Source organism: Hemibagrus wyckioides, linkage group LG18, assembly GCF_019097595.1.
Source record: "Hemibagrus wyckioides isolate EC202008001 linkage group LG18, SWU_Hwy_1.0, whole genome shotgun sequence".
Taxonomy (NCBI): domain Eukaryota; kingdom Metazoa; phylum Chordata; class Actinopteri; order Siluriformes; family Bagridae; genus Hemibagrus; species Hemibagrus wyckioides.
In genome coordinates, this window is record NC_080727.1 from 16,250,095 (window position 1) to 16,274,166 (window position 24,072).

General features: G+C 42.2%; 2 protein-coding genes across 2 annotated transcripts; one reads left to right on the top strand and one right to left on the bottom strand.

The window, feature by feature from the left end:
* Nucleotides 1-52: 52 nt before the first annotated feature.
* sowahab (sosondowah ankyrin repeat domain family member Ab) lies at nucleotides 53-2,079 on the top strand. The gene has a single exon (XM_058414749.1). It carries the CDS (start codon nucleotides 172-174, stop codon nucleotides 1,627-1,629), a length of 1,458 nt encoding a protein of 485 aa, XP_058270732.1. The 5' UTR covers nucleotides 53-171; the 3' UTR covers nucleotides 1,630-2,079.
* Nucleotides 2,080-4,056: 1,977 nt separating this feature from the next.
* Nucleotides 4,057-24,072, bottom strand: shroom1 (shroom family member 1). The gene is made up of 8 exons (XM_058415548.1): nucleotides 23,924-24,072; nucleotides 10,750-13,332; nucleotides 10,545-10,591; nucleotides 9,433-9,852; nucleotides 8,781-9,332; nucleotides 8,360-8,519; nucleotides 7,664-7,936; nucleotides 4,057-6,268 (listed from the first exon to the last, which is right to left on the bottom strand). Exons 2-8 carry the CDS (start codon nucleotides 13,213-13,215, stop codon nucleotides 6,014-6,016), a joined length of 4,173 nt encoding a protein of 1,390 aa, XP_058271531.1. The 5' UTR covers nucleotides 13,216-13,332; nucleotides 23,924-24,072; the 3' UTR covers nucleotides 4,057-6,013.

Genomic DNA, 24,072 nt, shown 5'->3' on the forward strand with positions numbered 1-24,072 from the left:
GACAGCAGGTAGACTGAGGTGCAGCGAGGTGGAGCCGTGACATGACGTGTGTGTGTGTGTGTGTGTGTGTGTGTGTGGACATTTTAACCCGGAAGGCAGGTGAGCGCTTCAGGTAGCTGTTGGAAAAAAAAAATAAGCGAAGAAACACTAGAAATCTATTCATATCTAAAAATGGACATAAGCCAGGAGTCGATCCTGTCGGTGTTGCTTGAGGAAGGTGGGAAGATTAAAAACTCGGACTTGTTGAGTAGATTTAAAGGTCCATTACACTGCAGCGATCCGGTGGAAAAGAAGCAGAACAGAGATCTCTTCAAGATGATCATCAACACCCTCGCCGTGGTTAAAGAAATAGAAGAGGTCAAGTACGTCGTGCTGAGGAAAAAGTACCAGCATTTACTGAAGTCCAGATCAGATGATGGAAATGAACTAAACGACGAGGGAGGAGGTGATGAGGTGGAGAAAGAGGACAAGGCCACAGCAGACCAGAGAGAAGGGTGTAAGAATGAAAAAGCTAATGAAGAGCCTCCTGAGGAGAAGAAATCAGAGCAGGAACCTCGATCAGACAGTGAAGCCGACTCCTCAGACACCTCTCCAGCACTCTCCTTCATCGAGCAGGCTTTACAAAGACAGAAATATCCAGACATAAAGGTAAAGAAGTCCTTACACTTTAAGTCAAGTACTGATGACGCACAGAAGCATGGACCTGCCCGCTCTAACAACACCGGGACGAGCATGCCTAAACGCTTCGCCCTGCCATTACGCGTACCTCCAATGGTCATCACTCCTGTAGCACATGAAGAGATTAATGAAATGAAAACTCCATCGAATGACAACAATCCAGTCAAAGTTCACTTGGCTCCAGTGAGCTCCACTCCATGGCCGCCCTGCTCGCCTAGATATAAGAGACGCTCGTCTGTGGACAGCGTGGGAATTGGCAGCTCTCCACTGCCTCGGAGACACTGCAAAAGTGCTAAACCTGTAGACGAGCCGAAATATGGTGACACCGTCCCGTTGGAAAGCTCTGAACACCAGTGGATGGTGACATCTGCGTCTGGACGGTGGGGCTTATTGTACGGGCTGCTGCTGAACGATGCACACCTGGCGGAGAAAAAAGATTTTATTTCGGGTTTCACGGCTCTTCATTGGGCAGCTAAGTGCGGAAACTGTGAAATTCTTTGCAAGATCATTGACCGGTCCAGAGACGTGGGGAAGGGCGTGGACATCAACTCCAAGTCATACGCAGGCTATACCCCGCTGCACATCGCTGCTATCCATGGTCAAGAGTACATCATTGGGATCTTGGTCAATGAATACGGTGCCAACCGTGATGTTCGGGATAACTCCGGGAAAAAGGCGCACCATTACCTGGACAAAGCAGTGTCACCCTCCATCCGCGAGCTGCTTGGAGGGTTGAAGGTGGTGCGTGCCGAGCCGCAGAAGAACACAGATGACACTGACACTCACAAGCACACTCACACCATCAGCCGACTCTTCCAGCCACAAACTATAGGCTACAAGAAGAAACCCAAATCCAGAAGCACTTTCGTCTCTGTGCCCGAGGATGTAAAGGATGAGAAGAGCGAGCATTCGAACCCCATGCACAGGGTTTTCTCAGACGTATTTTCCTAAAGACTCTCGGACTGTGTAGCTAAATCACCTCAGCCCATGCTTAATAACTGTGTATTAAATGTAGTGATATTATCTGAGGTTCGGTATTGGGGTCGATTCTGAATCGGTTATGTTCCTGCTCTGTGTTTACACTTTTCATATAACTAGTACATGAACTGTTTAAAACTCATGTAGTGCCATTCTGGGTGATCTGGGTTAGAGATATTGAACCTTTTGTTATTTCTTACTTGTATATTAAATAATTCTGTGGACTTTGATATTATTGCTCCTGATGAATTAAAGCTGTATAGACTCGTCTGCGTGGCAAACAGGAAACACCTTTAACCTGTACAGTCCACAAATATCCAAGAATAATCAACAATCCTCTCTTTTACTGATGTACAGAATCACTGCATGTGGCATATTTTCGCAGATTATATGCAATAATGTGATTAAACTAAACACACTGTGATCGATCTCTTCTCAGTGTCGTTGTGAGTCGGTAAAAATACTGTTAAACATTGTGTGAATAACAACAAACAACAACAACAACAATAATAACAGTAATAGATGGAAGTTTGTAGGGTGTTAAATGTTTCTATTATCTAGTCACTGTAGGAAAGTATGACTTCTATATAAAAAAACTATATTGATATAAAATAAACAGCAGATGAAATTCTGTTAATGTGAGATTAGCTGGAATCAAGAATCAAGCAGTTGGGATTGTATTTGCAGGCCAGATTAAGATGGTGTTCAGAGGAGGGAGAGTGAGTATACTGGTAGGAGAATGTTGGACATGGAGCTGCCAGGCAGGAGGCAAAGAGGAAGGCCAAAGAGGAGGTATATGGATGTAATAAATGAGGATATGAAGCTAGTGGGTGTGAGTGTTGAGGATGCAGAAGATAGTTGATAGGTAAGGAGAGATGATTCGCTGTGGCCACCCCTGAAGGGAAAAGCCGAAAGAAGAAGAAGAAGAAAAGATGCGACATCACATTAGCTGCTTGTCATCAGTTCGTAATTATTAAAAAAAGACTGAATACAAACAAATCACTTGTTATATCCACACAGTTTACCAGAGGAATTTTTGTAGCCGGAGTTGTTTTTGTAGTTATTATTCATCGAGTCTGAATCCTGACGATGCCTTAAGAGACAAGAGAGTAAAATCCACACTGCTGTCTCAGTGAGAGGGGCTTATTCCCTCTCCTTCTATTCTATTCATGAAAAAGCCGAAAGAAAAAGAAGAAGAGATTGTATTTGAATGTGTGTAGCTCTGGTGGTCGTGATGAGCCTCATATTTCTTCATAGAGCTGGTCATGTGACTCGTTTTACACTTTACACCAAGTTCATGTGGTTAAGGCTAAACAAAGCGCGGACTCAATGCGGTCACTGCTGCTGCTTTTACTGATGAGCTCAGACCAGCACGAGGGTTGCTCTCTAACTGCTGTGTGTGTGTGTGTGTGTAGCAGAAAAAGATAGCAGATAAAGAAGGTGTAAAGAAGGATAAAGAAGGTGTTGCTGCTTCTCCACTGCTTTCATGAGCTCATTTTCCTTACAGCTAAAACACAGACCAGTTATACAATCAGCCAATCATGAGGCAGTAGCACAATCCATTAACCCCTTAAGAGCTTCAGGTAATGTTTATATCAAACATCAGAATGAAGAAAAAGTCTGATCTTTATCAGTTGATGTAGTGTGTTGGTAAAAAAAAACAAAACAACAACCATAATTTGAGCAAAATTGTTTTTTTTTCTGTCTAAAATGTTTTTATAAATGTGCCTGGGCTTCGTGGGAAGATCATGCTCAGTGATAAAGAGGCAGTTTAATAAAACATCTGCAGAAATGTCTATAAGGTACAGAGACAGATTCAGGGTCAGGTTTATTAGCGTTTAAGTGCAGATATCATCACACACACTCACCTGTGTGAACAGACTCACAATATATCGTTCACTACTTATTGCACTACCTCAACCGCGATTATAGTATTTCATCCGCTGCTATGTTGATCTCTGTTTGCACTACCTCAACCGCTTTCCAGTTTCTCAATGTTGCACATCACTTCATTTCATTGCACATGTTCTTTTTTGGTGCTACGTGTCCTGTCTTGTGTTGTTCTTTTCTACTTACTGTATTTGCACTCTCTTGTCTTTGCTCTGTTTGCACATAGTTGCACACTTTGCACTGTATGTGGCTAGGACAAACTTCTGTCCAAAGCTCTGTGTTGTTGTTTCTGTGTTTTGTAGTGTATGTTTATGTAGCACCAGGGTCCTGGAGAAAACATTGTTTCATTTCACTATGTACTGCGTCAGCTACATGTGGTTGAAATGACATTAAAAGCTTCTTGACTTGACTTGACACACACACACACATTCTGCCCCAGTAGACTTGTTCTTGGGAGAGACATGGAGAACCCTGAGAAACTGGACACACAGAGAACACGGGAAACACAGCAAACCGACTCAGGATCAAATCTCAAGCCGTGATCTGCAGATCAATGACGACCAGCTTTATTATTTTTTATACATCACATACTGAAGGAAGTGTACAGCACTTTTCTAAACAGCAGTTAAAATCTCTGATGTTTAACTGGAAACAGAATGAAACCATTAAATGCTTCTCTCCTTTTTCACTTTTGGGTGTAACTGAGGATTCAGGATACGATTTTTAAGATAAATGTAAAAGTGAAGTCCAGTAAAACGTGACATGGTCAGAAATCTATGTAGTCCTAAAGTCTTCATGTGAAGGAGTTTCCCAGATCACCTGCTGATATTTTAGGATGTGTTAAAAAAATAAAGATCATCTGATATGAGGATGATGATGATGATGATGATGTTCTCTACCTGCTTGATATCGAGTCTGATTCCTTCTGCTTCCTTTTGGTTGGTAAGTATATAATAAAACAGACAGCGGACTCTAACCGGTGATGAAGTGACAGGAGAAAGATGCAGCAGCTGGACAGGAAACAGACTCTGAGACTCACGCAGGAATGTGACACTCTGCTGCTGCTGGACTTTTGTGTTTGTGTGGAAACACTGTCAGTCTTTAGCAAAACTCATGGAATTCATTAAAGCCACAAACACAAACCTGTCAAAAGACTTAACCTCTAAAGGACAAAACGTCACACAAACCACAACAAACCCGCATGTGTTTATACAACACAAACAGCTAACATCTAAAATTGAGAAATGTGAGAGAAAGTCACTTCTCTCGATGCGAACACATGCGCATAAACAAACACACAAAGTGAAGTGTGTGTACTGGGGAAAATGTCAAATAACCAAGAAAAAATATAATAATAATAATAATAACCAAAAAAAATCAAGAGGGGAAAAACGTAATTTCTTAAAATAATGTCAAAGTTATAATGACATTATAATATAATGTCATAACACAAAGTAAGCCCAATGCACTCAAGAACAAATTATTCATGTTAATAATACACACTCACATTTAGCTTGTAGAAAGATTCCTAATAGAACGAGGGTGTAGTGAGACTCCTGAAGAAATGCTCCAAGAAACAGATTTTGCATTTTATTCCTTTTAGAAAATCTTCATCAGACTGAATGAAACCTGAACTAATATTCCGCACTCATCCATCAGGCAGAACTCTCTCTCACACACACACACACAGCTGGTTTGGTTTCATGTTAAAACAGGAAGGAAGCTGTGCTTGGCCTGATGCTGTAAAATTCCGAGCTCTTCCTCTCTTCTGATGTTATTAGATTCAGTTTCCTTTCACTGACCTCCACTGTTAGATCAGCAAACTTTACAGAAGTCTCCAAGACAGAGTCTGGTATAAATGACACACCTGAAGGAGACGTGATGAACTAAGGCTAAAAGGTAAAGTCTGAAGTAAAATAAGGAATGTGTTTAAACGTCGGTGGAAATCATTAGGACTTAATATCAACGAAATAAATAAAAGTTAGTAAGTGTATTTTGTTGCATAATTAGAAATTAGGAATGTAGACAGGGCGAAAATAACAAAGTGCTTTTCCTGGTTTTGGTTTTCACTTCGAGTGCATTGTGACTAAAATAAATTAAACTCTACAGAAAACAGAAACAGAATCATTCACAGGGCGATTAATGTTCTCATTTCCAGCACCTCAGCTTCCAAACGACCACCAAGATCTCTCACACACACACACACACACACACTAACAATTAACAGACTATGCGTCCTTTTCGTGTGTTTTGGCGTCAGCAGTTCAGCACCTCAGCGTCTCAGACTCGGCAGCAGATGGTTCGTGCTCCGACCGAGTGAACGTCTCGATGATGTGTTGCTTTAGATCACTACATCTGATGTAAAAATAAAGTTTATATGACAAAGATTTTCATGCGTGGCTTCGTCCCCAAATGCTACAGAATGTTCGAAATTTATTCACAGAGACGGAGGGGAAAATTCGGTGCTTCATGGAGGAATGCTGTTGAGAAGAGCCTCGAGCTGCTCCTCCCCGAGCCGCTGCTTCTCCTCCAGGTCTTTCTGGCGGATGAGGAGCGAGGCTTTGTTCTGGACGAAGCGTCGGTACTCCTGCAGCTGGACCTCCGTCAGCTGTTTGGCCAGCAATGTGGAGACCATGCGCTCACGCCGCTCCAGGTTGTCCTTCAGGTCCTTGGCATCTTCCCTCTGTTTACACAGGAGCTGATGTCTGCTGAGCAGCGATTCCTGTGAAAGGAGTGGAAAGAATCAAGCATCAGATGGATGGGAAATTCATTATGATTTCTGATCAGTTATCTACACATTTAAGTTCTGTTCAGAGGAGGGCGGGGTAATTTCGGCTCGTGTGAGGAGCAGTGTTACGTCCAGAGGTGTGAAGTATTCCCTGTCTGAGTGAGCCAGTATAGATTTATTCACTGATTTTGCAGCATTCTGTCAGTCGCTCTGGATAAAGATGTCTGCCATATGTCGTATATTTGAACCCGCACGCATGTGATTATAATCAGAAAACTGACTCAAGTCTGTACACATCAGAACCAGTGTCACTGACTCTAAACATCATCTTTCTAATATTTTATATCTTTAGATCCTTAAGAACCTGAATTCCATTTCCTAAGCAGGAGTCAAAGGGAGGTGTCCAAACATTTAGGTTAGAAATAATTTCAAGAATTTAAGACATCATACTATTTTAATAATGTCTGGTTATATAAATATAAATATAAACTAAATACTAAAGTATAATTTCACCAAATCCTTAACATCCATCATTTTAACACACTTTATTCTTAAAATCTTCTATTCAGAGGCCCTTTCATTGCTGTGGCACTTAAACCCCAGTCACCCTGCATCCAGAGTCCAGACTGAAAGGAACAGTGAGTCCACAGGGTTCAGAGTCAGCTGATCCTCACAGATACACTGAGATAAACAAAGCCTCAATTCTGAACAGTATAAAGCCAATACTAATACAACAAACAACCAAACAAACAAATAAATAAAGGGACGAGAAAGACCACATGGTGTCATCCTCAAACATCTGCTGAACTTTACAGGTGACAGCTGCTCAAATATCTGTCAGCAGAGGGCAGTGCAGGTGCCATCGAAACTAGACTGCAGTTTCGGTGATACGCTACCAGGAACTGCTTATCCAAGCAAAGACACACCACACACACATGCACACACACACACACCCTGACTCAACACAGACAAGAAAGTCGTTCACGTTCCTCTTCAGCCTCAGTGTCATTACCACCAAATTTCTAACGCTTTATGAAGTCATGTGACCTTCACACCTCCATCAGTCCATCAAATTCTCAAAAGGGAAAAGCACTCGAAGACAGAATGAAGCATAAATACTGGCCTAAATACAAAGTGTCCACCACTGGTCAGAAACTGTTGATTAATTTTCTTTAACAGCAAATGAGTCTGTTTCTAGCTTCTATAAGTGATAAATACAAAATAAACAAATAAAATGTATGACAGAGTTGATTATTTTCTAATGACAGCAGCCCCCCCCCAAAAAAAATTGTTTAATTGATTATTTAACTCCTTTAACAGAGTGACAGACAAAACACTGTCATGATCCCATCACTCTCATGCTCCTCAGCATAATCTCAGCTCTCGCACCTTCTCCTCAGAGTCCATGTTCTCGTCCTCGGTGCTCAGGGCGTTCTGCACGCGGGCCAGACGTGCTGACAGACACAACAGCAGGTTAATGACACGCTCCAGGTCTTCAATGAACTGCGTATAGCGCTCCAGCTCAGCAGGTAAACAGCTCTCTCGTACCAGAGCCTCCAGAGAATTACCCAGAAGCGCGACTTCCTTCTCCTCGCCTCGCAGGGACGAGCGCAGTCCCTCCAGGGACTTCAGCTGCTCTTCGATATGAGCCATCAGCTGCCTCTGTGTCAGGAGAACAAGAGTAGGGTTACGCTAGGGACACGTTTAACACGACATAAATAATGCATTACTGTATACACGATGCACAAGCTCACTGGTCACTTTAATAGGAACATTCATATATGCATATAGCAGCACACTGTATATAAGGCATACAGACCCAATATTTATTTCTTTTTTTCACACTGTTCTGCAGAAACAGAACAGAGTCGGCTGTGTGTTAAAGTTCCAGGAGATCAGCCGTTTCTGAAATCCTCGGACTAATGTGAACTTTTACTGAATCCTTTATCTGCATGAATAAGCAGGTGTGCTGCTGTTCCTAATGAAGTGGCCAGTGGATGTAGTGTGTTTCACTTTGAAAACCTAAAATATAAATAAAATCTAAACCAGTGAATAAAGACTTCATCTAGAATAATAATAACGCACCTTCTTCTCTGTGACGTTGACTCCAGTACTGTAAAGTGCAGGATGCTGAAGAGTCTGTGGAATCGTGCTGTCATGTGATGCTGAGGAGCCGCTGACATCATCATCATCATCATCATCATCATCAGCAGCAGCAGCAGCAGCAGCAGCAGCAGAAGACATCCTTGAACACAACATGACAAGAGACACTCAAAACCTCATACAGAACTAAAGATGTGATGAGTGAAGTGTTTATACACTGAGGTCCGAATGTCTGAGGTTCTGACATTCTGATGGATTTAATGGAACTCAGATCATCCGTTTTTTTTAAATAACATTTTAAATAAAATTTTTTTATTTAAATAGAAACAAATAGAAATAAAAAGCACTCAGCCTTTTAGAGCCTGTGAGTATGAGTGTGTAATTCAGAACCTTCTCTAGTCACCTGATCGTATTCTGCTCCGGGGAGGTAACCTTCTGCTCCTGCTTCTTCTTATAGTGATCTTCCATCAAGAGATTGTCTTCAGATAACATCTGCTCCATTAGCATGACGGCTGTCTTCCGATTAGCAACAGGATACAGAACACGAGCTAATGACTGGTCTGCTGTGACCGCTTCCTGAACCAGTGTCTCCCACTGAGGCCGCTCTACAGGAAGCTTCCTCTCCACCTTCTTCTTCCGTCCCTGAGCTCCATCCAATGCAGGAGCTAGAGCAGGAGCAGGAGTCGATGCTAGCCGTTCACACCCTGACACCGAGCTGGTCTTGCCGTATACAGCAGGCTGTGTGTTCTGAGGATGAGGATGATGATTGAGTGTATGATGGGAAGATGTTCCTTCGTGTGTTTCCTCCTCATAGGTCTCCGATAAATTCCACAGACTGGCGTCGGTTGTGATCCCGTAGCCGAGAGATACTTCATCAACAGGGTGGACATCACCCACATCTCCATATGACATTTCACCCTTCATTAAGAACCTTTCTTGAGGAGCCTTAATTTTGCTAAAAGACACAAAAGAAAAGAAAATTTTCCCACTGGACTCATGTGATGAGCGAATGTTCTCAGTGCTTTAAAACCAGAATAAACTATAGAGAGTGATACCTGACTATCAGATTGTTCTCACTGGTTCCTCTGGGAGAACTGGATGTAGCTGTGACTTTGCCTTCCTTACCCGATACAGGAGATGTTCTGACCCATGAGCTGGCTGTAGATGTAGCTGTGTGTTCTAATGAACCTTGCTCCTTAAAGGTCCAGGGTCCAGGTCCGACCTGAACATCATCAGACCCAAACCGAGGTGTGTAGTGTTGCTTAATGCTGTTTCCCTTCTCCCTGTCAGACATCTGGATGTGATTCAACTGATCGAAGCTTTTGCTGAGAACTTTAGGCCTGGAAACCACCACTGTTCCAAGTTCCTCCATCGATTTCCCTCTGGACGCCGCCATTCGGACCCTCTTCTGATCCAGAACCGACGCTGCGTACTCCTTACAATCTGCTCTCTCTCTTTCCACTCTAATTTCAGCTCTACAGACACACACAGGATTTCATGTTACAGATCTCACACACACATCCACCACACTGATGCTCTAAACTGAAATTGTCACCTAAATTTAAACCATAAATAACAGATGATGTAAAGAACTAATAAGGATGTTTTTCTGATTTCTCTTACTCCAAAACAATACTCCAACAATTACACTTTTTAGTAATGAAACATGTCATGCTTAGATTTTGTTTGTGTCTTCCGGATATTGAGCGTTACTGCTAATCCTGTGGAATATCAGTGAATTGTTCCAATCATCACAGCTATAAACAACGCTTTCCTTACACGGTTTCTTCCGCGTGTTACTGAAGTGTAAACTCCTCTGTCCTGAAGATGTGGGAGAACTTACAGTTCCAGCTTCACCTCTGACTGATACACAGCGCTGACACTGGAGACTCCTTCCACACATCATACACACTCCTCTCACTTCTCCTCACAATAAACCTCACTATATAAACAGTTACACACATCTTTATAATCCGTATGTGTGGAGTGTGTGCTGTACACATCCCTGTGACTTACCATAGAAACAATAAGGTATCACAGCGAGTGCATTAATATAAATCTGCCCTACTGGTCAGAGCTGCTGTTAGAGAGAATTAATCAACACCTGACCACCAATCAGATTCAGCAGGTCTGTGGTGTTAGTCATATTAATGCAGTAAAAACTCACCCTGAGATATCTTTGCCATAAGCACAGGAGTCTACGTGTTTCTGGATCTGCAAAAAAAAACAAAAAAAAAAAAACAAAAAGCATAAATGTAAACAAATTATTGAATATTTATTGAACGTTTATGGATCCTGACATTTAGAGACTTTTTCATTGTTCACCCTCGGATTTGCACATGAACATTAGATACATAATAAACAATAGATACCTGGTAAGAGGATTGCGATGATGATGTGCTGAAGCTTCTGGGAGAATAAGATCGTTCTCGTGCCTCCAGCAGATCCTCCACAGAGGCAGACTTCTCTGATGGAGGTGATGGTTGTTCTCTCCAGCTGGACTGTCGCGAGTGGCCACCGTGTTGAGCAGCACTGAACTGGGCATGTCTGATGGAACCTGCATCATGAACACGACTAGCAGACATCGGCCTCAGCGGCTTCTCTTTGGATACTGAGAAAGGTTTAGAACCCCAGTCAGAATGCCTCCGTGCTTTGGGAACCTGTGGAGATGCCTGCTGAGGCTCCATCGCCTTGCAGCCAGTTTTACGTTCCATATATGCTGCCAAAGCCTTCTGCTGAAGGTGCTTGAGAGAGCTCTTGGAGAAGCTGCAAGCAGACATTGCACGTTCTCTCACCTCAAACACCTTACGTCTGACCGCGACTAGACCGTGATGATCAAGATGCTTTTCTGAAAGCAGCCCTTCAGACTCATTGCCGAGGGAACGGCAGGTCACATGCGTCGGTCCTTCTCCCAGATGGTGCAGCTTTCCCGGCTCAGAGTTGGACAGTTTCTTCTGTTCTAGGGTCAGACGTTTCCTACAGCCAACTCGAGGCACCTGAGGCTGAGCGATGTTCTGCTGCTTCGCCATCTCTTTCTCCATCTCGTGGTTGGTGTTATTCAGAATATCCGTGTTCTGAAGTGTGGGCAGATGAGCTGGATTGGGGTTTTCCTGTGAAGGAGGCCCTGAAGGTACGACGGAGAGCCTCTTATCGCAGCATTGCTCAATTATCTTTTTCCAAGAGAGTCTGAGATCTTTTCTTTTGAACGAAGTCTCTCTCAAAACCTTGCTTTGTGCATCTTTAAGCTTTTCTTTGTAGTATTTTTTGAAGGAATCATCCATGGTGCTGCACAGATAATAAAACTCTTTCGACTTCTCTTCTTTAGCCGCTTCACTGCTGTGCTCTGAGTGACCACCATGAGAACCTGACTCCTGTCCTGCTTCCTGATGATCCTTACTCCAGTTTGATTCCTTGCATCCCACAGTAGAGTTTCTGTCCTTTTTTACGCTCTTCATAACGTTCGCTCTGCTGGCTCCTGTGAGATGGTACAGCAGAGGAGTCATCTCTTTGCTGATCTTCTCTGTGGGCACATCAGCTAAGGGTTGTCTTGTCAGTTTATTCACAGGTTCCTCTTGTTTTAAATGAATATTTTGGTCTAATTCACTGAGGGCAGAAGTCACAGGTTTATGCTGAGATGATGTTGAGAAGCTGACCTCTGGGCCACAGTAGAAGATGGGGTGATTTCTGGTGTGATATCTGCCTACGTCCATGTTCATGTCTTCCAATTCGGCAGCATTTTGAAGTTCTGAGAAATGATGGCTACCTGAAGGTTCTTCATCTCCATATGGTGTGGACTCTCCACTGCTCTGTTTCCTCAGAGGAACGTTTTTGAACATGTCCTCCACAGTGTTATGTGATCTCTGTATTTCAGCTGGTGTGTGAGTCTCGATGTCATCTGTCGGACATTGTGGTGGTGAAGGAGCACTGGGCTCACATGATTTGTACACACCAGTGACAAAATAGAACTGTCCTTTGTGCTGAATGCTTCCAGTGATTGTGTTCTGTGCCATGTGCCAGGAGTTGATTGTGTGTTGTTGCTCAGCGACTGAAACCCCGCATGCTGAATGTGACCTGCTGTGATCTGACTGCTTCTCCATGTTCTGCTGTAAATGTTCTGGCTGCCACGTCTGTAGCGGAGATTGAGTGAATCCGGCTTCTAACTTTGACTCTTGGGTCTTCTTCACAAGGTCTTGCTTTCTCTCATAATTCTGAGGAACCCAGAGATCATAAACAAGGTCATGCTTGGGTCCCAAGATTTCAGACTTAGATGTCTGGTGCCTAAAGGAGGAAACACCAGTAAACTGACCCTCAAGACTCCGGCTCATCACTGAGGTTTCAGGAGTCTTAGCTGGTATAAAACTGTCTAAATAGTCAGGCGGAGGAGGTGGAGGTGGAGGTGGACTTGGAGGTGGTGGTGGTGCAGTGAAAGGTGGTGGTGGTGGTGGAGGTGGAGGTAAATGGGTGATGGGCACTGGTGCATCTTTGACATAAGAACATCCATTATGGCTGTGATGGTGTTGGTGTGAAATGGCCTCCATGGAATGATACAGATGAGACATGCCTTTGGAATCGGAGTCGAGGATGCTGGGGCCGTACACGGCCTTCACGTACTTCAGATCGGCGTAGTGCAGGTTCTGTGTGTGCAAATCATCTGCTAAGAAGGGTGAAGGATAATCAGGGGCCGTGGATCCTCCGGAGAAAGAGCTGTAAGCAGAATCTCCTTTGCCGTGATGGTGTGTGTACTGATCGATGCTGCTGCTGTACTTGGTTGGAGAATGTGAAACAGGATGCAGGTCGAAGTTGCTCATTTTCTCAAAGTGGATATTGTAGGAATCCATCTGAATTATTGCTAATTAACTCTGCTTTTTAAAAATCTTTTTAAATCACATCATTGATGTCTTTAATTCAGAATCCATTTTTCTTTTCTCAGCATCTTCACAGTAATAACAGAACTCCTGCAATATCGAAAGACACAAACACACTGATTATTACTCAGGACTGAAACACTAAACTTCTGACTACAACTAAAGTTCATCATTCTAGATTTCTAACTTAGGACAAAGAAACCAAGGAACTAAAGAGAAACCCGGGAAGGTTGTAAATGAAACGGCTGTGGAGAAGATATCAGCTCGCTATTTCAAACGAGTTTATAACAGGATTTACATGAACTTAAGTTAAATCCATAACAGTTCACATTTTAAGAAAAGAAACCCATTATAAACTCACAGCTGCTAATGTTAGCAAAACATGCCGGAATCTGAGTTTTTCCTCATTTTGCAGCTCACACTAAGCAACGCCATAATCCCCAGTTCGGACCTCCAGCTTCCGAGTCCAACACACTGTTAGTCTAATTGCTTATGTTTGTATTTCCTTCATACAAATTCCAGTGATTCCACATCATTATCAGGGTAATGAACCACACATGCGCTCGGGTCAGTACACACTTTGAAGTTTTTTCTCATAATAACTCTGATAATAAAGGGTGTGTATTACAACTGATCAAGTGATAATCTGGATCAAGGCTTCCTTTCATCTTTTTTATTCATGCTGAATTTGATCAGCATTTATTTTCATGAACTAATCAGTGCAAATGATCTGATACTTAAGTGTGGCTTTTGGCTTCACCGTGAATTTACTACGAGATTTAAAGCCAAAGCTGGACACTCTGGACATAAACTGGTCTGGTGTGTTGTTGTGTTGGTGTGTTATTACACACTGTACACGTGCTGGAAAGAAAGAACAGCATGTTTGTTGTGGATTCTCAGTATTGCGTGTCCACTGCGGTCAGACATCAAACAACAACTAACGATTTGTTATAGAGACACAGGTTCCCACTTGTCGCATGACCAAGTCCTCGTACAAACTTCTCCTTCCTCAAAACGGATCAAGTCCAAGCCTTTTGTGTTTTTTTTTTTCTCAAACTGATTGATGGATGTACAAGGGATTAATGTGCAGGAGCCAAAAACACATCAATGAACCACGTCTACTGCCAAAACACTGCTGCTGTAGAGCGAGGCGGCTTTCCTTGAGGGGGCGGGTCATACAGGGTTTAGAAAGCATTTGATTGGATGATTATGAGGTTCTGCACAAATAAGAATATCAGAAATTAATTAACTATAAACTTAAAATAACAAAACCAAACAAAAAGCCTCTGAAAGTGTTTAAGTGCATTTGTGTGTGTGTGTGTGTGTGTGTGTGTACTTTCCTTCCAGCCCTCGGGTTTTTGCGTTTTGCCCTCATGTCTCAGTCAGAATGACAAACTGTTAAAGTCTCTAAAGGACACCAACACAATCGAAAAACTTTTTTTCCAGTAAGAATCTGTCAAATTAAAGAGAAGAATAAAATCATTCTCACGAGGTCAAGCGGGCAGAGGTTTGTGGAATGACTGGAATTCCAATTTAACACTTTGGAGTGAAACAGTCGGAGTTATTCAGGTGATAATTCTGATGGATCCTGGGTTTTAGTTCTGAGATTGTCATGTCATTAGGATCAGAGTGAAAGATGATGATAGTGTGTGACCGTGATGAAGGACATGCAGGTTCCTGATTATAACAAACTTCACTCACACGCACCTACATGCACTCGCTCCAAGCACAGAAAGACAAATGGTTTATTTACTACTACAATCAAAGAATACCATTTCTTTCAGGTCACATAAATGCTGTGAAAGTTAAAACAAAACACTTCCTTACCACTTGCAATCTTCTGAAATCTTCAGTTCAAGCAAGAAAGAAGAACTGATCCGATATTCCATTTAAAATTGCTTTCTAAACACACGGAAGAGCGTTGTGTGGCTCTGGCCGTCCCGCAGTGGGCCTCGCTCTGCTTAAACCCCACCGAGAGGCCGGACTCACGCGCCTGTGACGTCCACCCTGTGAGGGTACAATAGACCCAGCAGAGGGAATATTTCACTGATGATAATGGTGTCTGAAGAGGGGAGAAAGGCCTCACATTCCAGCTCAGCTTCAGAGAAAGAAAGAGCCTGGTTGCCATTCATTCCCAGACCCCTCAGAACATGGAGCGCTGCCAGGCAGGACAGAGGACCTTCAGGACGAACTCCGAGAACTCACCCTCGTTCTGCTTTTATTACTCTTTCAGTCTTCAGGCGTGTCTGATCTAACGGCGGTTTATGGGCTCGCTGCTTACCAGGAATCCAAAAATACAGTCTAATTAAGGTCTCGTTCTCAACCGCTGCTAATCCATGTGTTACTAACTCATCACATTTTAAACTAATACTGAACACCAAGACTGCAAAATGCTTTATTTCTTCTTCGAATATTATTCTGAGGTGTATATTTTACTCGACTGATATTGAAGTAGAATATTTGTACTCCCAGTTCATTATATATCCAAGAAAAACAACTCTAAACTCTAACTGGCTATATAGAACTACATTAGCTTGTTTTCTTTGCTAACACCAGGTTAGCCTAGCATTTAGTGCATTTACTGCACTTTTACAGAAATAATCCTGCACAAATGTTTACCATTTTACTACACAGTCTCAGTAAAGATAAATACAAGAGAAACCTGAACGACAGGAACTCAGAAACTCTTCAGCAGCAGTGTGACGTTGTAGAAGTTACAGTTAAAACACTTTATTAGGCACAAACACAGTCTGGAAAAATGAAAACTGTGTCTTGGAGGATAAGTAGCCTGATGCCTGAGCTGCATTGTTGTTTCCACTTCCTGCCAGTCCCACCTGCCAGATGAATGTGTGAGTCACAAAGACATACAACAAACACTGAGCTATTCTTGACCTCGAGCGCTCTGACAAACCTTGTGTAAGTCACAACAACACGCTCGGAGTTCGGAAAAGCCGACGCTCTTTAAAACAGCACTCGACCCCGCGTTTCCAATACGATCTAACGAAACACCTGATGCCTCACACGCAAGACGTTCAGCCGGGTTTAGTCCAGGGTCACAGAAGCCGATTAAGAGAACTTGCTGCATACCAAAGATTTTAACAGTGATTGCGTCTCTTCACACAGTTTAATACAACACAGCAATGGAAGATGGCCTGAGTGTCCAGAGGAACGTCCTGAAAGAGGAGTGAAAGGAATTCCAGGCTGGGGTGTGGGGATGTGAGAAGGACATTTTTTTAACGTCAGGCTGCTATGAAACCTGGACCACCAGCAGCTTCATCGCTAGTGAACTACTTTATCAAATTAAAGCAGAAAGAACATTCTGGGCCTCGTGCCAAGCTGTCATGTTAACTTCTCTGTGTGGACGACGAGGCAGCTCACATTTCACGCCACCGGCACTTCTCAAACAGATAAAAACAGAGGACATATACTGAATTAATGAGGGAATTTCACAATCACAACAACAACAATAAAAAAACAAAACAAAAAAACCTCGTCAGCATAAGTGCTCAAGCAGCGTGTGGAATTACATGAAACCTGTACAGGGGATTTTTAGCTGCATTCCTGAATCAGGTGTGGAGTCATTTTACATAACAGCAGCTCTGACACTGGAAATCCACATACTCAAACACTGACAATCAACAGAGATGCTCATGTCACTCTCAGGGAAGGAGTCTCCAGTGTCAGTTTTCTGGAACAGGAAAGTCTTCAAGACAGGGGAATTCATGCTAGCTAACATGAGAAAAGATAGATAGAGAGAGAGAGAGAGGCACCAAGAATATAAAAGAGTAATCAGGTCTAAACAATCAGCAGCATCTTAACATCATTTATATTTTATTGACAAGGAGAGTTTCTGTAAATTTCAGAGCTTTAGAGTCAGGGTTATACAAACCCAGAGGACACGGAGAAGAAAATGCTCAGGAAATGATCCACTTCCTACATCCAAGCCTGTCTAACCTTGGAGCACAACCCACATACAGACACAAAACACACCAACAACACGTCTGTCTCGCTGTCTAAAGTGAGAAATCTCAAACACTTTGGTGAAACAGTGTTTTGAGATGCTGACGTTTTATATTCATGTGATCTCCATAGCTCCAACATGGCTGAAATGTGACGCCGTTTTCTGTATTAGGTTTTTAATTCCAAGTCTGGTTGTGGCTGAGTGATGCTAAGGCGCGATGGTGTAGGCTGCTGTGATGCTTACGTGAAGCTTCCTGAGTGAATCCAGAGTAAATCAGTGTCAGTGTTAATGTCAGTGTTAGAGTCATTGTCAGTATCAGTGCTCTGTCAGTACGTCTCTATTCAGCTTCTGTTGTACTTGTGTCTGTTGTAATTCTATCCATAATTCTACACTGTTTACACTAACACTTATTAACGTAACACAATTACACACAAATACGTAACATTTCGCTGCAAAGACAGGTACTAACTGTATAAAATCCCAGCCAGAGGAGCTGAAGGCTAATAACACACTCTCACTGAGGTCTTATCAGCTCTCTGGACGTAATTATACACACACACACACACACACACACAGGAATGTGCATGATAAGCTGAGACAGGTAAAGCAAATAAGAGCCACACACACACACACACACACACAGAATGACATCATGCACCTATTAGACATGAGGCCAAACACTTTATTAACTTAATTATAATTAAATGTAAAACATTTGGACTGCTGAAGCTATCTGAGCTCCTAGTTCTGTAAAGTTTCCCCAGAATCATAAGAACAATGAGATTTATAATTAAATCATATATAATGTCAGAGATGTCAGATATCTGAACAGCAAACAAGAAACTTCAATATGCAGACGAATCAGAAAGGTGAGAAAAAGCCACAAAAAACCTAGCCACATGTCCCGACAGACTCGCGCCTGATCGAATTATTAACCCAGTGCTCCGGCGTGAAGTCGAGTGACCGAGTCAGCTGTAGAGCTGTGAGGAGGAAATGACTCGGAAACGTCTTTACTCAAAAACTCACAGTCTGCATCTCATTACTCATCAATTAACAAACAAATATCATTCCTAATACTAAACACGTTACATTTACAATAAATATCCTTTTAAATGTCCTAACAAAATAAGTACAAAATGTTTACATCTCATTTCTGGGGTCCAGTCATTTTCTAATCCTGACACAACATTTCAGAAAAGCGTACAGAGAAATATCTGATCTCTGAGTTCAAGCCATCTGTCAATCAAATTCATTCCATTCTAAAGCAATCCTCAATTCTGTTATTAATGTGATCTGATTAGATTTAACCTCTGGACTGTAGAGACGCTCAGAGAAGCCAGAAATTATTCTCCTTTTCTAGGTTGCTAAAAGTTAATAATTAAACGGAGACTGAGAACATTCACTGAGAACGCTCATGCATTATTTACTCTCTTCTGCAACTCTGCTGAGGAGCCTTTCGTAAATATCAGCTCTTCAGCGCTCACTCAGGAAGAAAGGAAGTTTCTTTCCTTTGTCTTGTCTTGTCTGAGTCCCACCGTTTATCCCTCCATTCATCACTCTGTTTATCCCTCCATTTATCCCTCCGTTCATCCCTGTACTATGAATTGCAGTCGATTCATCAGACAGGCAGTGTGACAGAACTGAAGACTGAAACAGAGCGGAGACAGAACTGAGACATAAATGAGACAGAACCGAGACAGAGATGAGACAGAAGTGAAACAGAACTGAGACAGTAGTGAGACAGAACTGAAACAGAGATGAGACAGAAGTGAAACAGAGATGAGACAGAACAGAGATGAGACAGAGATAGGACAGAACTGACACAGTGATGAGACAGAGATGAGACAGAAATGAGACAACTGAGACAGAGATGACAGAAGTGAGACAGAAGTGACAGAAGTGAGACAGTAGTGAGGCAGAACAGAGATGAGACAGATGAGACATAAATGAAACAGAAGTGAGATAGACGAGACAGAAGGGAGACAGAGATGGGGCAACTGAGACAGAGATGAGACAGAAATGAGACAACTGAGACAGAGATGACAGAAGTGAGAGAAGTGAGACAGTAGTGAGACAGAACAGAGATGAGACAGAGATAAGACAGAACTGAGACAGAGATGAGACAGATGAGACATAAATGAGACAGAAGTGAGATAGACGAGACAGAAGGGAGACAGAGATGAGACAACTGAGACAGAGATGAGACAGAACTGAGACAGAAGTGAGACAGAGGGCTGCCTGCTGCAGTAATAAATCTAAGGCTGTGCACAGGAGCAGACATCAACCTGAGCAGCCAGTGGCTTTGTTATACAGATTGTTATATGACTTTGTAACTACAGAAATTCCTGCTGAATGAAAGATAAATATAATTACAGACAGACGTCAGGAGTAGGACAGAGAGCTATTCACACAGAATGACTCTGATGAGCAAGATTTGCATCATCCTATCACACATTTAACTTGCAAAAAGACACCGTTTCCGCATACTACAAATACCACAAACAAATATCTCTCTGTACTCTCTCAATAAAAAGTGAAGTGACAGAAGTTTCTGATGGAGAACTCTTACATGAGGAACATCATGTAAAGTGTTGATGCTCAAATACACAGTAACAGTCAGAAATATCAGAAAAAATTAAATAAACATTTAGAACTACTTCGAAGTGTGTGTTTGTGTGTTTCTGAGTATTTGACTCTCAGGGGTTATGCTTTGCTCCTTCTTCCTTTTGGTTTTGCTAGAATTAGACACTGAACTCCTACATCGATGAAAAAGTGTTCCTCTGACTGTGACGTTTAACACAAAGACTCTTACAGGAGCTTTTAAAGACTGTAGACGATAATGTACTCTATTAAAATCCTAACAGTCTGCCATATGCTGGAGAGAGAGAGAGAGAGAGCGAGAGAGAGAGAGAGAGAGAGAAAGAGAGAGAGAGAGCGAGAGAGAGAGGGTTCAGACCTTATTATGTTCATTATAATACTCTTCTAATCTCAAGATGACAAAGAGCACTCATTAGGGCAGAGAGAAAGAAAGAAAGAAAGAAAGAAAGAAAGAAAGAAAGAAAGAAAGAAAGAAAGAAAGAAAGAAAGAAAGAAAGAAAGAAAGAAAGAAAGAAAGAGAGCTGTAATAAAGCACATAATGATTAAACTTGTGCTTTAATAACTCATCGAGAGTGCACTGCACTGCTGAACTTTGTTACTTGGCAGAGACGCAGAGGAGGACAACAAGAGAGGAGAAAAAATAAACGAGTGAAATGAGAATGGAAGGGTGAAAGCAAAAGCAGGAAGGAAGGGAAGAGATAGAACCGCTGATAATGAGTGCAAATGTTGCTGTAAAGCAAAGTCATTGTTCTGTGAGACTCTGAAGGAACAGCAGCAGCCCTGAGTCTCAGTCCTGGTCTCCAAATACGGTGTAATTACAGCGTAAACTCCGAACCCTTCCACACCGTCCACTGTAAATACCTCTGTTATGAGCTCATGTGCGAGCGCATCACTATCACACGGCACACTGACGGCTCATCACACACACTTTCTCATCTCAGCCAATGAGACTGAAACCTGAGCGCACGGCTAACGGCTATGCCAACCTGCTTCGTGCTAGCACTAGCGTTTAGCAAACGGTCAGACGAAACCTGAGGAACGAAGCTGTGAGCCATGGAGACGTGACGCTGCTGAAAACAGACACCACATCTTCCTAAAACACGCTTATAAACCTAAACAAGCTTATAAAGTCTAAATAGCTGAGAGGATTTTACTATCAGGAAATAAACAGAAAGTTCTGAATTATGGAAAAAATGTAAACAATGGACATATGCTAAATATGAAATATTTGAGTTTCTGCACTTTTTCTTCAATCACTATTTAAAGCAAATGACAGGATGTTCTACACAAGTCTACAAAATTTCAATTAAAAAGGTCAGTTCCTGCAGGACACACACGTACACACACTATAAACGACGTGAGTGACTCGTCACCTGCTGGTGTGGACGTCGGAAAAGTCCAGAACAGTTTGTTGAATTTCCTGCTTGGATTAAACCGAATAATTAACCATCAGCATCAGTAAACCTATTAAAGTAGAAACAGACCTACGCTGGACGCTGGCTTTTAACTTCAACCCCCTTCATCTTTCTCCTAATCTTCCAGAAATCCTGGAGAAATCTCAGATCATCAGCATCAGCATCATCATCATACAGAGAGCTCAAGCCATCACACTTTGCAGCAGGAAACTCCACTGCAAGTCGAATTCCATGAGGATCTGCTCATCTAAACAACTTTTTCACCCTCAAGGCTCCTCAACACTGGACATTAACATTCCACACTCTCCTGTTAAAACTGCAGGCTTCTGTGACACAAATGACACCAAGATGAATCAAGTCAGATCTTTTTCCACCTTCATTATGACGTAGCACATTAAACAACACTCCAGCAGTCTTCTCTACTGCAGCTGTGGAAAGTTCACTGGCTCTGTGCATCTCAGCATGGAACAGAAACTCAACCAGGAACTCAAACCCTTGCAGAGAGCTGAGCTGAGGGTTCTTCAGCCTGCTCTTCTTCGTCAGCACCACATCTGCTCCAGATGCTGCTGCTCCAGAGCTGCTCAATCAGAGGAGCCTAATCTCATTCAAAGAGGGCCGGTGTGTGTGTGTGTGTGTGTGTGTAGGTCTTCATTCCAATCCAGCACGACCCACAGCTCATTCCACCTGTTTGATTAGCTGATCTTAGCTTTCAGAACACACTTTTCTAGTTTTTTCTTATATTTGTTTTTCATTTCTTATTTTTTAATGTGCAGGGTAAGGAGTAGTCCAGGTTTTTATTTCACTGATAGTTTTATACTGGATATAACTGTACATGAGACAAATAAATAATAAAAGAAAAAATATATAAGTATTTTATAAGGATGCATAAGTATACACTGCATAAGTATACACACCCTGTAATAATGCAGCATGTGAGTATGTTAAAGGACGACCCTCAGAACGTGAAACTCAGGATGTGGGACGTTATGAGTAACTGCCCAGTCAAAACTGACCACAAAGTCTGTAAAATGTTTGTGTGGAAATAAACTAAACTGTGAATGAGTTTATTGAGTTTGTTGAAGCTCGTCATCACGTTAACCTGATGCTTTATTGACTATAACAACATCCAACTACTCAGTGATCTTTAAAGAAACCACCACCTCCTGTCCCACACAGAGAAATATCCAGAGTTTACCATCAACAGTGAAGACTGACAGCATGACGAGGTGCTTTCACTTAATTACTCATACCCAGATTAATAAACACACGTACTAACACATTACAGCGTCCATGACAAGGCCCTTAAAGTGGACTGATTACTACACAGCACTTCAAACACATGTTATAAGCATGTTATAAGTTATCATTGACCCTGTATGAATATGATTTACTCACCAATGCTTCAGACATAAACCATTGTATGGAATAAAAGATAGAGCGCATTTTGAGGAAAATAATCCACCATTATATCATGAGATAAGCAGCTTATTTTTATGTCAGCATGTTTTTGCCACTGAGTTTCAGGTCTTTTGTGTGTTTTTGAGATTTTCTGCACCCTGGTAAACACGCCTGCTGTACAGAACACACCTGAACAAAGGTATGTCCAAACCTCAGCACCAGGACTGAAAGCTGGGTGACTGGATCTTAATGAGTTGACTCTCAGCTCCTGATTACACTCCTGGTTTCTCTCATAATTTACTAAATAGCAGCCTGTAGTATAAGTCAGGTGTTACAGCGTGCCTGTTATATGATGTCGTCCTGTGACGCCAAACTTTATGGTCTCGACACACTGCTCAGCAAAAGACTGTAAACACGTGTGCATGAACTTCAGCCTCGGTTAAATGTTCCTTAAGTACGTCAGTTGTTTCAGAAGGTGTATGTGTGTGTGTGTGTGTGTGTTAAAGCCTTTGGAAATGACATCAGGTGTGTACATGGACCTTCTCTCAAAGGAGTCCTTCTCCATGGCCTGAACTCAGACACTCAGCAGTGGCGAGTGATTGGATTTCAGCTGCCCTGGTGTCTGATTTCTTTCCAACAAAGTGCCAAATACTGCCATTTCTCCTCGACTGAATTAAACATCACCATCATCATCACCAGGACAAAATCATTCAGCGAACTGATCAATATTCGCACAAAAAAGTGTCAGCAGAAACGAAGAACAAAAAGTCACAGTCTCACTTTTTAACAAACACAATGTTCTTGCTTTTTTATTTCGAGATGTTTCCTCTTCCTGAGCTGAGCTGTAAAACCCCACAGACAAACCCATGAGCATTTCTCCTGAGTGCAAAGATAACAAAGCTCTTAAACCTTCTTCTTTATTCTTATCCATGCCCAGACTAGTCCTACTGACCTGAACAGGTTTGGTTAAACTATTTTTTTTGTTTTGTTTTGTTTCGCTGTTTCCTCTTCATTCACACTGTATTAGTTACTGCACTTCTCCTGGTCATGAACAGAAAGTGTGTGTGTGTGTGTGTGCGTGCGTGCGTGTGTAACAGCTGCTGAATCCGTGATTACTGACCGCTCTGAGATCAAATCTAACCGTGTTATAATCGTCATATATAATGTGTAATGTGTAAAAGTAGTGAATATTTCGCTCCATTAATCTAAAGCACAGATGAAGAATGACACACCTGTGCGCGTGACACCACAACCTGTTACCTACGCACGCACACACACTGACAGATATATAATTATAAATGTTTCTCACCTGTATTTATTTAGTGAACGCTGGCAGTCGGCGGTGTTTAAACGCGTCTCTGTCGCTCCGGTGCCATGTCGCAGAAGAGAAACAGGAAAAACGCGTTTCTAAAACACCTTCAACTCCGCCGTTTCCTTCACGGTGTCTCTCTGCACCGA